The sequence below is a fragment of the Pinus tabuliformis genome, chromosome 2_2 (assembly GCF_031772625.1).
Source record: "Pinus tabuliformis cultivar Carrire ecotype Pingquan chromosome 2_2, CPIR1, whole genome shotgun sequence".
Lineage (NCBI taxonomy): Eukaryota > Viridiplantae > Streptophyta > Pinopsida > Pinales > Pinaceae > Pinus > Pinus tabuliformis.
In genome coordinates, this window is record NC_142300.1 from 260,881,815 (window position 1) to 260,896,215 (window position 14,401).

A 14,401-nucleotide genomic window follows, 5' to 3' on the forward strand; every position below is an offset into this window, starting at 1 on the left:
ATGTTTGGGAATCTGATGTAGCAGTTTTCGTTCGGTGGGATTGAAGTGGAAATTCAAATGGCAAGATGCCAAGTTTTTCACTTTGGGACCGAGTTAAAACACCAGTTCCTTGAAAAATAGAAGTTATACTTCCTTTAGAAACTTCAGATGATTCAGGCTTTTCTACTGAAATGGAGACGTCTTCCAATTTCTTTATCAAATTTGTAATTTCTGGTGATTCTGGAGTATAATACGTAGGGATTACCTCAGGAAGTATTCTAGGAGACTTGGGAGATGATTGTGCAACTTCTGATCTAAAAGTAGGAGATTATGGAGGGGATCTGGAAGTTGTAGGAGATTTGGAGGGAGAATGACTCTTGGAAAGGCCTTCTGCTTTCGGATTGGACTTACTTGCCATTCATAGTCTGCAGGCACTCCTTCTAGCACCAAAAAGTGTTAAAGGCCTCAAAAATCGTTGTGTCAACACAGGGGGAAAACCACCCGGTCCGAACCTTAAGGAAACTCCTTTTCCGTTTAAGTAGTGGCTCCGACTAGATATAATAGGACCAATTTCCCAATGAGGGTGATTGAATTCATATATAATGCTTATAGTGGAGTGAAATAGATGAATTTGTAGCAATGAATCAAATGGGAAACATATACATTAATCTATTCTATAACCCAAGATTGTTTAACATTCATCTAGATTCGATTTACAATAATTTTCCATAGTGAATGACAATGTAGATTGTGTTAGCGCTTGAAATTTCACCTCAGGCTGAGAAAGGTAAACCTCAAGGCAACATCAAACCACTTAGCCTCGTAGCTAGCCCTACGGGGCTGGAGAGGGCTCTCTCCGGTCTATCTCGGTAAAGATCTTCAATTGGTGAGATGACCAATAAGGTAACACTGATTTTAGGCTAGTAAACTGATCAAAAAGGTTGATTTGGGGTTTTTATGGTTTTTGGTGGCAAATTGAGGGGATGGCAATTTTGGGTGCGGGGATTGGACACAGTTTCTGCAGGGGGTTCTTTGGGGCGAGGTAGGAGACAATATTGATGCTTTTGATTGAGGTGGATGGTCCGGAATGACAGGTGAGGAGCTAAGGAGAGCAAACAATAACTTTGAATTCTCCTTAAACAGTAGAAAACATTGAAATTAAACAAACTTAAAAGCAGAGCATGACAGTCATGAATTCTACTTTAACACTTCGTTTGCTTAATGTGCAGAAGGAAAAGAAAGGAAATGATTCACATAACACACTTACAGGTACATAGAGAAACACATCATCAATACATGTAACCACAAGAATCCCAAAAAGGACTGCAAAACCCTGGTCTTCCTTAGCCAAAAATTGCAGAGATACAGTGAATAATACAATGATAGCTTATCCCTCAAGAGTCCAACCTTCCAACCCCTGAAAATGACTAAAAAAATACATAATATAGGCAAGCTAACACCTTTCCTTGCCTCTAGGGGTCGAGCTCATCCTTCTAGGAGCTGTTTCAACCAATTCTAAACTGAGCACTAAAATCTAGGCAGTCAAAACAACTTGCCTCTATAAACTAGGAAACCAATTCATTCATTTAATTTTCACCCTTTTCATGAATGAATCTTCTAGAAGAGGTACATAAGAGTAAAAGTGTCATAAAAGTACAATAATTACATCAAAGAGCCTAATAATCCACCCCAAAAAGTCAAACAGGGTCAAACTGCGTTTTTCTGAGCTGTACAGTGAAATTTGGAGAAGTTTGTCTGACGGGTCGCGCGCCTCTGCCTGACATGTCGCGCGCCTTTGGGACCACTTTTGGGGCACTTCCCGGTGTCAGAATCAGGTGCAGGATAGCTCGTTGGAAAGGTCTTTGAGTCTACTTTCCAACCCAACTGGAATTTTTGAATTTAGAGTTCATTTGCCCTGTCAAAAATCAAATCTCCCAAGACTGGTCAAAATGTGCCAAATGAGGCTGCCTCAAGGAAGAGTGCTGTTGCAGTCAACTTTTGAATGCCTTCCTCAACCCCAAATTGAGCTCATGATAGCTCATTGGAAAGCTCTTTGTGTCTAGTTATCATTTTACCCATCAAGCAAATCATTTGGCCAACCAAGCTAAGAGAAAACTTGATTTTCCCAAGGTCACTTCAGAGGTGTCTTTAATTCTCCTTAGGCAACGGTATTCTTGAAATTTCTTTCAAACCATGACACCTGTGCAAAAAGTGAAGGAGGTTTTTCTTCTTTGGCATATTGTGGACAAAAACCTCTCTCATTTTTGCAAAATTCATCTTTGATTGCTCTGAAACATCATTTGAGTGAAACTTGCCCCGATGTGTGAAACAAGGAATTTTGTCGAAATGGAGCGAAATGAAGGGGATAGGGGGCTTCTAAATTCTTGGGGAAATTTTTGGAAGTAGGGAGGGATGTTAGGAAGCAGGGGAAAGTGGAATCTCAGAGATTGAGTGAGGGGAAGGGGTCCAAAAGGGCAAAACACAGGCCCAACCTAGAAAATTGCCAGGTTGTAGCTAGAAACTAGGGTTTGTGCAAAAATGAGGAATTTGGCGGATCTAAGGGATGGGAAGTGTTTGATAAGGTACTTTAAGGATAGGGGAAGGTGTATGAACATCAGGATATGAGTTTTGCCGATGATTTGGCCGCCCAAGAGAAATTGCCTTCAAAACCCTAGGAGAGGGAAATGACCTTGCCTAGGCGCAACTGAAGCATGAATAAGCTGTAGAATGACCCTATGGAACTTGACATGATGATGACAACCCTCTGAATGATGATAGACTCAGCTAAATGATGACATGGACTGCCATTTGGACAACTTTAAAAGGAGTTAAAGCAAACCCTAGACCTAATGCCTAGTGACCAAATTTTGCTTGAAAATTCTTTGAAATGACAAAATTTGACTTGGAAACTCTGAGACCACTTTGTAAGAGCATATTTGATCACTGGAGGAAGGCTGGAAAGACTGACACTAACAGATTGATCAAACACTAATGGAAATGAAAATATTTAAAGATGATTATTATGATTAAATAGTTAATCAGAATAATATGTATAGTTCATATCGCATTTAGAAAAAGGCAAATTGCTTAACAAATATTTAAAAACATCAATGGCAGCATGATCAGAAGTGAATACATGTAACACTGTTCTTTTTGAAATATCATGTAATAAACAATTTGCAGAGATAAATTCACTATTTATTTCATGAACAAAATAGAGGCACAAAGATAGAAATACCAGATGCACGTTTGCTTAGCTCACAAAGGAAATAGCAGCAATTTAATCCTTCTCACAAAGATAATTCCAGGAGTACAGTAGTGCAACTTCTCGAAATCCTTTATTGAAAATTCATAAAACCATGTTCCAGTCTTTCTATTCAAAAAGGATGAAAGTACAGTAGTGCAAGCTTTCGTAAGCCTTTCTTCATAAAATTCAGGACCTTTATTTCCTACAGCAGCTAAGCTTAAATAGCAAAAACAACTCTAATCTATTGTGCAGAGCGTTGAGGGCATTAAACAGATCCCTTCAACAATGTTTAAAGAAAACAATATTTGGTAGCAGTGTCTTGCAAAGGATTTGTTGTCATCATTAGCTTCATTCGCTCCATCAAATTCTTCGGGTGCCTATCTGTCTTGTTTGAACTGATCTGCCACTGATCAGCATAGTTGTCTCTCTGTTATGGACCTGAACACGACAAACAAAGATTGATAAGATAAACATGAATGACATGATAAACAAATTTTATTTGAAACAAATCACTTTCGCAGGAAACTAGGAAAACATAGAGCTCAATAAATCTCACAGAGATCGTGGAGAGGAATGCGGAATTTTACGGCTTATCGCAATCGGCTATCAGAGTTTGGGCAGATCATAAAACAATTACAGTGGGCATAGAACCAAGGGCAAAACTTTAGAGCAATCGCAATTGGCTTGGAGCGGGAGTATTTCATTTCAAATCCAAAAGAGGCCTTTTTTTAAAATTACATCACAATGGGCGTTCGGAATGGTGGATGGCTTGTTATAAACTGTGTCCTTTTAAAATTTGCAATTGCCATGGACGCGAGGTATGTATGAGTTGGATTGTATAATCCCATTGGGTCCAGTTTAATTGCAAATCACAATCGACTGGGGGTGAAAGGTTTATTAAAGGTTGCGTCCCTTTAAATTTTGCAATTGCAGGATCACGGGGTGACGTCAGTGATGATGTGGCGGATGACGTGGCTTTGACATGGTAGGAGACGTGACAATGACGTGGCAACTTACGTGGAGGATGGTGTGGATCCGATGTCACTACTGACGTCATATCGCAATCGGCGTTGGGGAAAATATCACAATCGGCAAAGGAAATGGTTCTTGCGATAGCTCCGGACGCGGGATTTAAATGAAATGAAGTTGATAATTCCCTCACGTCCGGGCTTATCGCAAATCGCAATAGACTAAGGGAAGAAGTAGGAGACAGAACCTTTAGATTCATGCGATTGCGGTATAGGCCTCCGGACGCGATATAAATATAAATCATAGTGAATAATACTCACAGGTCCAGTCTAATCGCAATCACAATCGGCTAAGGTAATGGGGTATAGACTTAAGCCTTTGTAACTTCCACGGTGTGGTTTGCAATGCGATGTAGTGACGTGGCCTTGTGGGTCCCGACAGTCTTAGATTAATGTTTTTGCAAGTCTTTTCTTTGTTAAGAATATTTAGAACTATGGCCCATTTCCTTTGTATTTTGCGCTTTGATCTTCACTTTAACTCCTAATTGTGGAGGTTGGGTTAATCCCATATCGCAATTGGCTAGGGCTCAGACTTAAGGCCTTTGAAACCTTTGTGCGGTTGTGATGCAGGGAAGCGAGATGAGTTGGAGATTGTTTAAGATTTGAACTTTAGGGGAATAATACTCCGATTTATTTAAAATAACCCATATTTTTTAAATACTTAAGGTTTTTGAAGCCTAAGTATAGTTTTGATCTCGGGGGCTATTAAAATTTGGTTTTTTTTTGGATAATCAAGGTTTAATATTTGGGTTTTAATTAAAAAGCCTAAGTATTAAACTTTGATTATAAGATTTTTTTTTTTTTTAATAAAGGGTCCCTATTTTAATATAATAAATTTCATAAGAAATTTATAATATATTAAAATGGGGGATGTTATATAGTACAACACAACCTTCAAGGCATAGTCCTTGATGCGATGTTTGTCTAGGATTGCTAGGATCCTGGCCTTCCAAATGACAAAATTGGATGCTCCGTCCAATCTGTCCTGATCCCTCAACCCATTTATTGCCATCTCTGCTCATCTTCTCTAGACTCCCTCTAAGTCCTGATTTCTATCTCGGAAATTGTCCAGCCAACCGTCAAATCTCTCCTCTCCAATCCTCCTTTACCGCTGCAACCCGGATCTAGATTTCTTGGCTAGAAATCTGTCGAGGTAGTGCTTCCCTTTACCTTGGTTCAGTCTCCTTAGACACTGTTCTGCACTGACAGAAACAACATCCCACCAGCTCTTCAAATCAAAATTTGCACAGCTCCCTTAGCCCTGGCAACTCGAAGAATCTGAGCCCTTCAGGCTCTGCGCAATCTCTACGTGGGTTGAATTTGCTCCTCCCGGCCAACTGCGTCAATCTTTCCTGGCTCAGAAAGATGACGTGGCTCTGCGTGAGCATGATTTTCCCTTCTCTGCCTCTATGCTAGCCCTGATCCTGGTTTAGAGTGTTGACGCAGGCACTGCGTGAGCCTCTGCATTGTGTCACTCCTCTTGCCTCTTCAGCTCTGGAACAATGCTTTCTCTCGGGACAACTGCTTCTCTGCTACAAATTTTCAAATTTCACGATTGGTGTCTTCAGTCGCCTATGATCTGCAATCGCTCTAATCCCATGTGAAAATTCCTAATCTAACACATCAGAAACCCCTACTGCAATCACTGGTTTACAATCTCCTACTTATTCTTTACATTAACAAGTTATTTAATTGCATAAACATCGAAGTAAACACTATTGAAACCTTCACAACTATACAGAATATGCACTGAAATAAATTGAGACAATAACACAAGGGATGCCGTTATTTTGGACAATTGTCCCTGGAAAAACCCAATTCGGGAAAATGGGTGCAGCATATAGAGGGTTTGTATTACTAAGCAGATTTCGTGAATACGACTAGGGTGCCAGAAATGGCTCACCCAACAGAGAATTTCCTCGGCAATAGTACCTATATCCAAAGACAGATATTCCGGCAAATCAACATATGGATGATCAAACCCCACAGCGACTCCGGCTTTTTCATATGCTAGGCAGCGAAAGTTGTTCCATGCACTGCTCTGGAACTGTGTCACTCCTCCAAACGCTGCATCACCCTATCCCAGCTCAAAATCTGCCCCACAGAATCTCCCCAGCGCTGCCTCTGAGGCCCAGCGTCAGCCTCTACGGCTTCTGCGTCTCACTGCATCAGTTATACGGTCCCTCTGTCAACCCTTCTAGGGCCTGCGTTGTCTCTCTTGACACTGCGCTGCCTCTCTGCTATGTATTCTTCAGCCTCGAATGAAAATCCCTTGTTGAACTGCCGCTCACTGCAATGCTGATCACTAACTCGATTTCCTCAGCAAACCTCGCCCCAGAAAATCGAATTCTTTTATCACTTGGTGCATCTCCAACTAAACCGACATTAAGTCCCTAATCAACAACTAAGATTAGAACAGGCTTGATCCTCGTCACTTAGAACTTTCTCACCCATATTTTATTAATACACATTAATATTTTTATTTGCCTAAGTTTTAGACGTAGGAACTCATTAAAAATATTAATTATTTTAATAACTCCTCATCCGGGTGGAATTTCTCCAAACGATTTATGGGTCTTGGAGATCTCATGTGCCTTAGCCTCTCCACCAATTTTCAAGGCTAGAGCACATCCGATGCTACCCAAAATCAACATCCAACAAATGATGATCCTCTCATTTGTCAATATAAGAGGGAGTTGACTTTTAAAGTAAAAATGAAAGATAGGTCTGATAAAATGGAGAAGTTGTTGATCCAAATATAGACAACTTGTGGGGGTCCTGGTGTTCCTGTTAAACACCCGATCAGACATATACCCTGTTAAGCCTTGCATATTGGATAGCTGCTTATTTAATTATGGTCTGATGTACATTTCCGAGAATCCAAGATTCCACGGATTTTCCAATGTTGGCTGAGTTGGTAGTGTGATGAATGGAGAGAGCACATCTAGGTGTTGTATCTCTTGGGATCCACCTTTATTTCATGGATGAATCAAAGACTGAAGTTTGTTTCTCTGGGAGCACTGATGAGGCTAAATGTATAAAGCAGCAAGCATGGCTTATTATGAAACCATTTGATTGAGGAAACTCTTCAGTGAGCCATTTGAGCACATGCCAGAAACCATCATTGCATATTGCAGAGTGGAATTTGCCTTTCAAAGAATCCTGTGTTCCACGACCATTCTAAGCATATTGGCATCAGGTACCATTTTATTTGGAATATGGTATAGCGGGGAGCAATCAAGCTACCTCATTTCAAGATGGATGTGCAGGTCACCGACATCCTCACAAAGCCTCTTGGTAAGGTCAAGTTTATCTTCCTTCAGAGAGAGGCTAGAAGTCGTGGAAAGACCCTACAATGAGGTTCCTAGTTGAACATTGAGCTCTAGGAGCTCCTGGGGGCTTGGGGTACTTCTTGATGCTATAGGGTGAGTGGTTCACCTTCCCCTATAGGTATGTTGTGTACAAGGTGAGTGGTTCACCTTCCCTTATAAGTATGTTGTGTACAGGGTGAGTGGTTCACCTTCCCCTATGGTGATTGACAAGTGTGTAGGGTGAGTGGTTCACCTTCCCCTATGATTGATGAGATATGCATAGGATGAGTGGTTCACCTTCTCTTATGGCATGTAGGCCGATGAGGGGTTCACCTTCTCCTATGGATGCCCCAGCATACATCCTACCTATGTAGTCTGGGACTCATGGGAAGTACCTCTCATCTGGCCAATGAGTTGGTAAAATAGGATAGGACCATATTAGTACAGATGGATGCATCGTGTACTGTCGTACTCCCTATGACTAGGATGCATGGTGTTCAACAACTTGATTTGGGATAAAGTCCGATTGGAGTTCTACCCTTGGTTATGTGGACTGACTTTTATCAGTGGAGAGTGGCAAGGTCTTGTGACTCACTGTCGATTGATTCTTCTTCATTATCTATATCAGTGTTGAGACGAGATGCCGATATGGTACATGATGACAGGATGGCATGATGATCTATAGTGATATATTGGTAGGAGGAATTCTCTCTAGTAGAGAGGGAGTGTTAAACTATGCAACTAGGGCCAAATTCCACTTTGGGTAGTTCTTTTGAAGAAGATAATTGTGGCATTGAATTCCTCTTTTTGAGAGGACCAAAATTGACCTAAAAGTCGCTAAATTTGGACAAGCAGAAATATGTATTTGGAATCAAGCCAACTCATGTGCAATTTGTCAAGGTCGGCTTGGGGTAAATTAAACAAGTTGAACACTTCCCCCATTACAAATGCAAATACACTTCCCTCGTAGCTATACATTTCCCCCATTACAAATGCAAATTTTCCTTCTTTGATATCTATAAATGCTAGGCAACTTCATAAATGCAAGATATACCTTAATTTTGCATGCCATCCTCTTCATAAATACAGTTATATACCTTTACAGGGTTCAATGTATGCTAGGTGGCCTCATAAAATTAAGATGGACTCTGGTTTAAAATTTGGCAGCCATATGAATACTTTTTTCTAGTTTTTGCCATCAAAAACTAGTTTTTTTTCAGCGAATATTTGTTTTCAAGATGTTTTCTCAATATGTAAGAACATCATTAGCCATAAAACATAGCACTTATAGACTGTAGTAGTGTTATGTTTGTCTTAATGTATATCCAAAACATTATATAAAGATGCATTATAGTAAGTACTCGTTAAACTGTGAACAGATGCGCATTATAGATTTTCAGCAGTCTTGCATTTTTCCTGAAGTGTCGGATAGGGCATCATCTTTTGACTACTCTTCTTGACCTCATAAATGTACATTGTATTCTGCATAACTGCATTTGTACCCTTCCAGCTAATCAATAAATATCAATTGTTACAATTTCAAGACAAGTTGTAACCCCTTTAGGACACAAGAAGAGTGCATAGCTCTTATTGTACCGAAAATTGAGGCGCTTCTTACGAAAAGCTTCACAAGAATGAAAAAAAAAATTAGATGAAAATAATGTTATAATGAGTCCTCTTTATAGCAGTTCCTTTTCCAGTCATTGGTCAAATAGAGCATCCATTTCCTAAGTTTCTACTTTCACTAATTATTTGAGTCTAACTAGTTTTACTTTGTACAGGCGGAGAACACAAAGGTTACTATGCTACTGCCATCTTGCTATCAAAGGTACCAAGTGTTTAATATATCTAAGCTTCGTTTGCGTCATCACATTGGTGAATTTTCTTTTTCTCTGTTGTTTAGAAAATGCAGCGAAATACACAAAAGGCAACCATGTCTCATTATAAGATAATTGGCACGTACGAGAGCTTCTAAGATCTCCTTATTCTATTTAAAATTGATAACCATGATAGTAAATAAAACATTGATCATACATTCAATTCTGACCAGCTGAGTTGCGCATTTGCTTTTTCTAACAGGAAAAAACACCAAATGGAGTACAGTGGCTAAGGGTTCATGAAACATCCAGAAATGATGAGTAACAAGTTAAATTCATCATTTGATGTCACCTTCATGTTGCTTCCTCCAGCCTGGAACAAAATGCAAAAAAATGTTAGTTTGAAACAACAACCCTTATCATTTATTCATCAATCCTTGAACAAGTCGCTAAAAAAATATTGTCTATTGTTAAGATTCACATTTGTCAAGATAAGATTTTGATTTCTAATAGTGCAATTCAGTTTCATTACAGGAATTGGCAGAACTTTATATCAACGTTTCCCTTAACAATACATCTATTATCAGATATATTATAAGGCTGTTGTTATTAAAAGCCAGCATCCCTCACTTGTTATTTACTCATGTTTTTATTGACTGACTGAATGCCTTTCTAGTTCTGTTATCACCATTGATCTCATATACTAATGAAATATCAATTACTAAAATTCATCGGGATAGGGTTTCTCATTAGCAATGCTGGCAAATTGTTGTAAAGTTTACACAATAAATTGGTTGTGTAAAGAGGGAAGAGATGTTGTAAGGTTATGTTATTTGATGTTGTTACTTTATGTTATGTAAACATTTTGACCTGGTCAAATTACATAACAATAATAAAAATGAAAATAAAATACAATTAAAATAATTAATAATGGTTTTCAAATTTAGAGTTTTGATAATTTGTGGTTTTTTACTTTGGTATTCCTCCGAGTTTTAATAATCCATGGTTTTTATCATGGTATCTGTATTTCTTGTAACCTATTTAAAAGGCATAAAATTCTAATGAATTTTACTTCTATCCCCAAAAGAATAAGAATTTGGTTGAGGCAAGTTTGGTAATAAAACTACAAATCAAAGTGCGAAGACAGATTCCTATATCTACCAGAGGGATTTTGTATTGAGGCTACGACAAACTGCTACATTAGCTCCAGGGATTTTGCGTTGAGGTTTGTCCAAAGAAATAGTATTTAACATATAAGGTTTTTCGTCCTCATATGCAGAGTACTGCAACACATTTAACATGAAAGTAAACCCTAATTCAAAAATATTATATTTTAAATGATTTTGTAATTGCGACTGCGAGTTGGGTATTATGGGACTTACTTGGGGTTTTTTGCCCATCCAAGTCACTATACTTCACACATATAAGGCTTTTAGTTTTCATATGTCGAGTACTGCATCACATCTGTAATCAACTGCGAATTATATATTAAATGTTTTTGTAATCAACTGTGACGGCAAGTTGGGTATTATGGGACTTGCTTAGAGATTTTTTCCCAGCCAAGTTACTATTCTTAACACAGATAAGGGTTTTTAGTTCTCATACGCCGAATACTGCATCAGATTTCGCTGGATAAAATAAACCCTAATTCTTGTCACAAATATCAAAACCCTATGACCGTAAATTGTTTGCTAGGAAATTTTCGAATACAATGGATCAATAAGAATTTGTATCTACTATAGTTTGATTAGAATTTGTTGTCGCTTTGTTGAAAAGTGTAATTAGGTTCGGTCTTCATAATGACGCGTAATTGTGATTTTGTCATGTCCTCATTTTTTTATCCTTCTTCATAATGCAACCAGGGTGGACTACCAAGGCAGGAGATGGGTTAGTGGAGCAGGTTTATGTCATCGATGGAGTTTTTATGGGATTTGATGGAATTCGCTTGGTATATTCCATCATCCGCACAGTTTGTCTTTTGTTCCATCTCATTCTAACAACTTTCAGAAATCAACATTATTATTGGGCATAACTTAATTAATTATGCTCAAGGTGGCATTCCGAGGAGATTAATTGGTGGAACACCTCAGTGTAATAGCTCATTGGAATCAGAATGGAAAGATCTACATGATGGGATGGTTACATATGAGTTTCAGTGGCCTGAAGAGACATGGTGGCCAATTTATCCTTTTTCCACATTAAAAGAATATTTTAATTGAAATGAAGGAGGGAAAGTGCTCCATGATTAAAATAATAATATAATAGAAGTTTCTAAAGGAGTCCATCAAATCTATAAAAGAGGAGGAAGAGAGCATTGGGGGACATCTTGGATTGAGTATTGTTTCTTGTATGAGAAGTTGAGAACCCGATTCTCTACTCCATTGGTAGCCCCAGGACGGAAACCCTCGAGTGATTTAGAGAGATTGGGCGAGCACCCATCTTCCCTTGATGGATCCATTCAGGGTTCACGAGTTGCAGTTATTTGATTTTTAGTGTGATTTGGGAGGCCCATTGTGACATTATTGTAGATCTGTTAAGGCCAACTATCTCAGTTATTTTGTTATTCTAGCATGTAAAATCCTAGTTTATATATTATAATAAACCGGAGATTCTTTCTGCGTATCGTGATTATGGAGTTGCATGCATTTTATATGCTCTATTTTACATGGCAATCTTCTGTTTATGAATAGAATTTTTATCTAGAGATTTTTTGAGTTAAAATTCGGGTTGTTCCAAATTTATCTCATTTGAGACACTACAGTGGTATCAGAGCATTGTCCTTAGCTTAGCCATGGGTTATCTTGGAAAAGCCAAATCGAGGGTTTATTTTGAATGTGCAAGTTTTATTGATGCAGCGAATTTTTATTGCAAGAAAGGTTGAGTTTGGAGAGCTTGCGATGTGAAGAGTTATTGAATCTCGATCAAAGGAAGCGCCTTTTGCCCCTAATCCCTGGGATTTCGAGGCCGTGACTCATGGAAGATTTCTCAATGTTCTCAATGTGGAGGCCAAACTTCATATATGATTTTGAGACCAAATTATGCAGAAACCTATGGTGAGAAGTGGGGCCAAATTCTATAAAGTTATTTTAAAACGGTCATCGCATATTTTCAAAGGGCCAACACCAAAACATTAAAGTGCCAAATATTTGCGGGGTGGTGATATTTATTATCTTTCAAATTTGTATAACGCAGTAGAAATACAGTGATATGGAGTTTAACAGTAAATTTTGTTGGGTGAAACTCACGAGATGAGAGTTCAAATCTCATTGAGTATATATATGACCTGTTGTGTCTTGGCTAGAAGATAGGCAACTCCATAGCGGATGTCTCGGCTCTTGTTGAGACATAAGTTTCTTGCTACTGAGCGGCTTGCACGCTGTTGCAAGTAGCCTAGGTTTATAGTGGCAACCTGTTAGATTTGATCCTAAGTCTGTTCAAGATAACTCAAGATAACTCTCATCAATTACCGATTATCCTAGATTCAAAAATAAAATAAAATAAAATATAAAATTATTCAGAAGCTGAAGGGTTTCCTGAGAAAATTGAAAGCCAAGTCAGATAGTTTACGAGTGGGGCCAGTTTAATGTTTTCTGGACCCAACCAAATTCTTGAAAGGTCAAGAATCAAATTATTTTAAAGTGGGCCCGATTAATTTTGTGCCATCGCACTATTAACATGGCCAAATCGCAGGTCGTAGAGGGTCGAGCTACTCTTTGACTGAGATGCTCTTGTCCACATGTCACACGCTGAGCCAGGGAGCTGTCATCGTGGGAGTGGCATTTGTTGGCCAAGCGGATCGCTGAGCTAGGAAGCCGAATTTTCCATCTGCGGAGGACGAAGCTCAACCGAGTTTAATTAAAAGGGGTCGTGAGTTATTGTTTGGCCAGTATAAATTTATTGAGCTTCCAGCAGCTGTTGAAAGAATCAGTTTTGATCCTGTGATAGAGCACGATTAGCTGCAAGAATTTCCAAGAAGTTCATTTAAGAGTCGCCATTCCAAAAGTCGTCAAGGCAAAACGAAATCGCATTTTTAGTTGTCATTCGCTCCTAGGAAGAGCCAAATTAATGCGGCCACGTAGGAAATCTGGAAGAGCCGATTCAAAATTGTAGGAGTCGAAGTCTTCGAGCCGCCTGAGGAGAAGTCAGAAACATCACTCCAACCCGAGATCAATCTGCCGAGGGTCGATTTCCTGATCTGAAGGACAATATCAAGGAGCGCAATATGTTTTGTATGGTTGGGGCCAAAATTGTGGCATCTTTCAGTACCATCATATAATTCATAAATTTGGGTGATTCAATGTATCAAGTAGCCCAACTATTCTATGGAGGCAAATCATAATTTTCGCGGAAGAGGTTGTAGCCAATAATTATCTTGAGGAGGCCGAGTGTCCACTTATTCCCTAGACGCGGTTTGTAAAGGGTCGATTTCTCTTTGGAGCCGGCAAGCCAAGCGGTCGAGTTCAGCCAAGGGCAAGTTGTGGGAACCGTAATTGCTTGTCCCTAGCAAGAAGCACAAATCACTAAGGAGTGACGGGTCTGATTAATTGTGCATACCCCGGTGCTGCAATTATCTTTGCAGAGCAGAGGTCGTTGCATCAGTAGCCTAATTCGACCGCAGAAGGGATTGACACCATCGACCCATTGCCAGTGAACCGACGGGGGCAGGTCCTGCGTAGTCGAACTCATCTATTGGTCAAGGTCAACTTTGGAAACGCTGTAGCGGAGGGTGGATTTTATAAACCTATGCGTGAAGGCCAAGCAACGTTAAGAAAAACAATAATAAATCGCACGCACAGTGCAGCCACGAGCCAAGAGTATCGATCCACATCTGCCGCATCTTTGAAAAACAAATTTCTGAATGTGTGAAACACGATTCATGATGCAAAGCATCGCTGAGGAGACAGGGACGTATTACTGAAGGTGAAATTAATTGTTTACTTGGCAGGGCCGAGTTTTCAATCATTCATGGATGATTTACTGCTGATCAATTGCACGAATTACATTCCTTGGGACGTGTTC

General features: G+C 39.3%; 1 protein-coding gene across 3 annotated transcripts in view; it reads left to right on the forward strand.

The window, feature by feature from the left end:
• The window catches only part of LOC149192294 (putative sucrose-phosphatase 2), a 389,696-nt gene extending 379,674 nt beyond the window's left edge, over positions 1–10,022 (forward strand). For 2 of the 3 annotated variants that reach the window (XM_089404531.1, XM_089404529.1), the window contains 2 exons: positions 9,347–9,393; positions 9,645–10,022. In XM_089404531.1, coding sequence (XP_089260657.1) covers positions 9,347–9,393; positions 9,645–9,707 — 110 coding nt within the window. In that variant the 3' untranslated portion in view covers positions 9,708–10,022. The remainder of the gene's footprint in view (positions 1–9,346; positions 9,394–9,644) is intronic. The other variant, XR_016254345.1, reaches the window with a different exon arrangement.
• Positions 10,023–14,401: the final 4,379 nt, after the last annotated feature.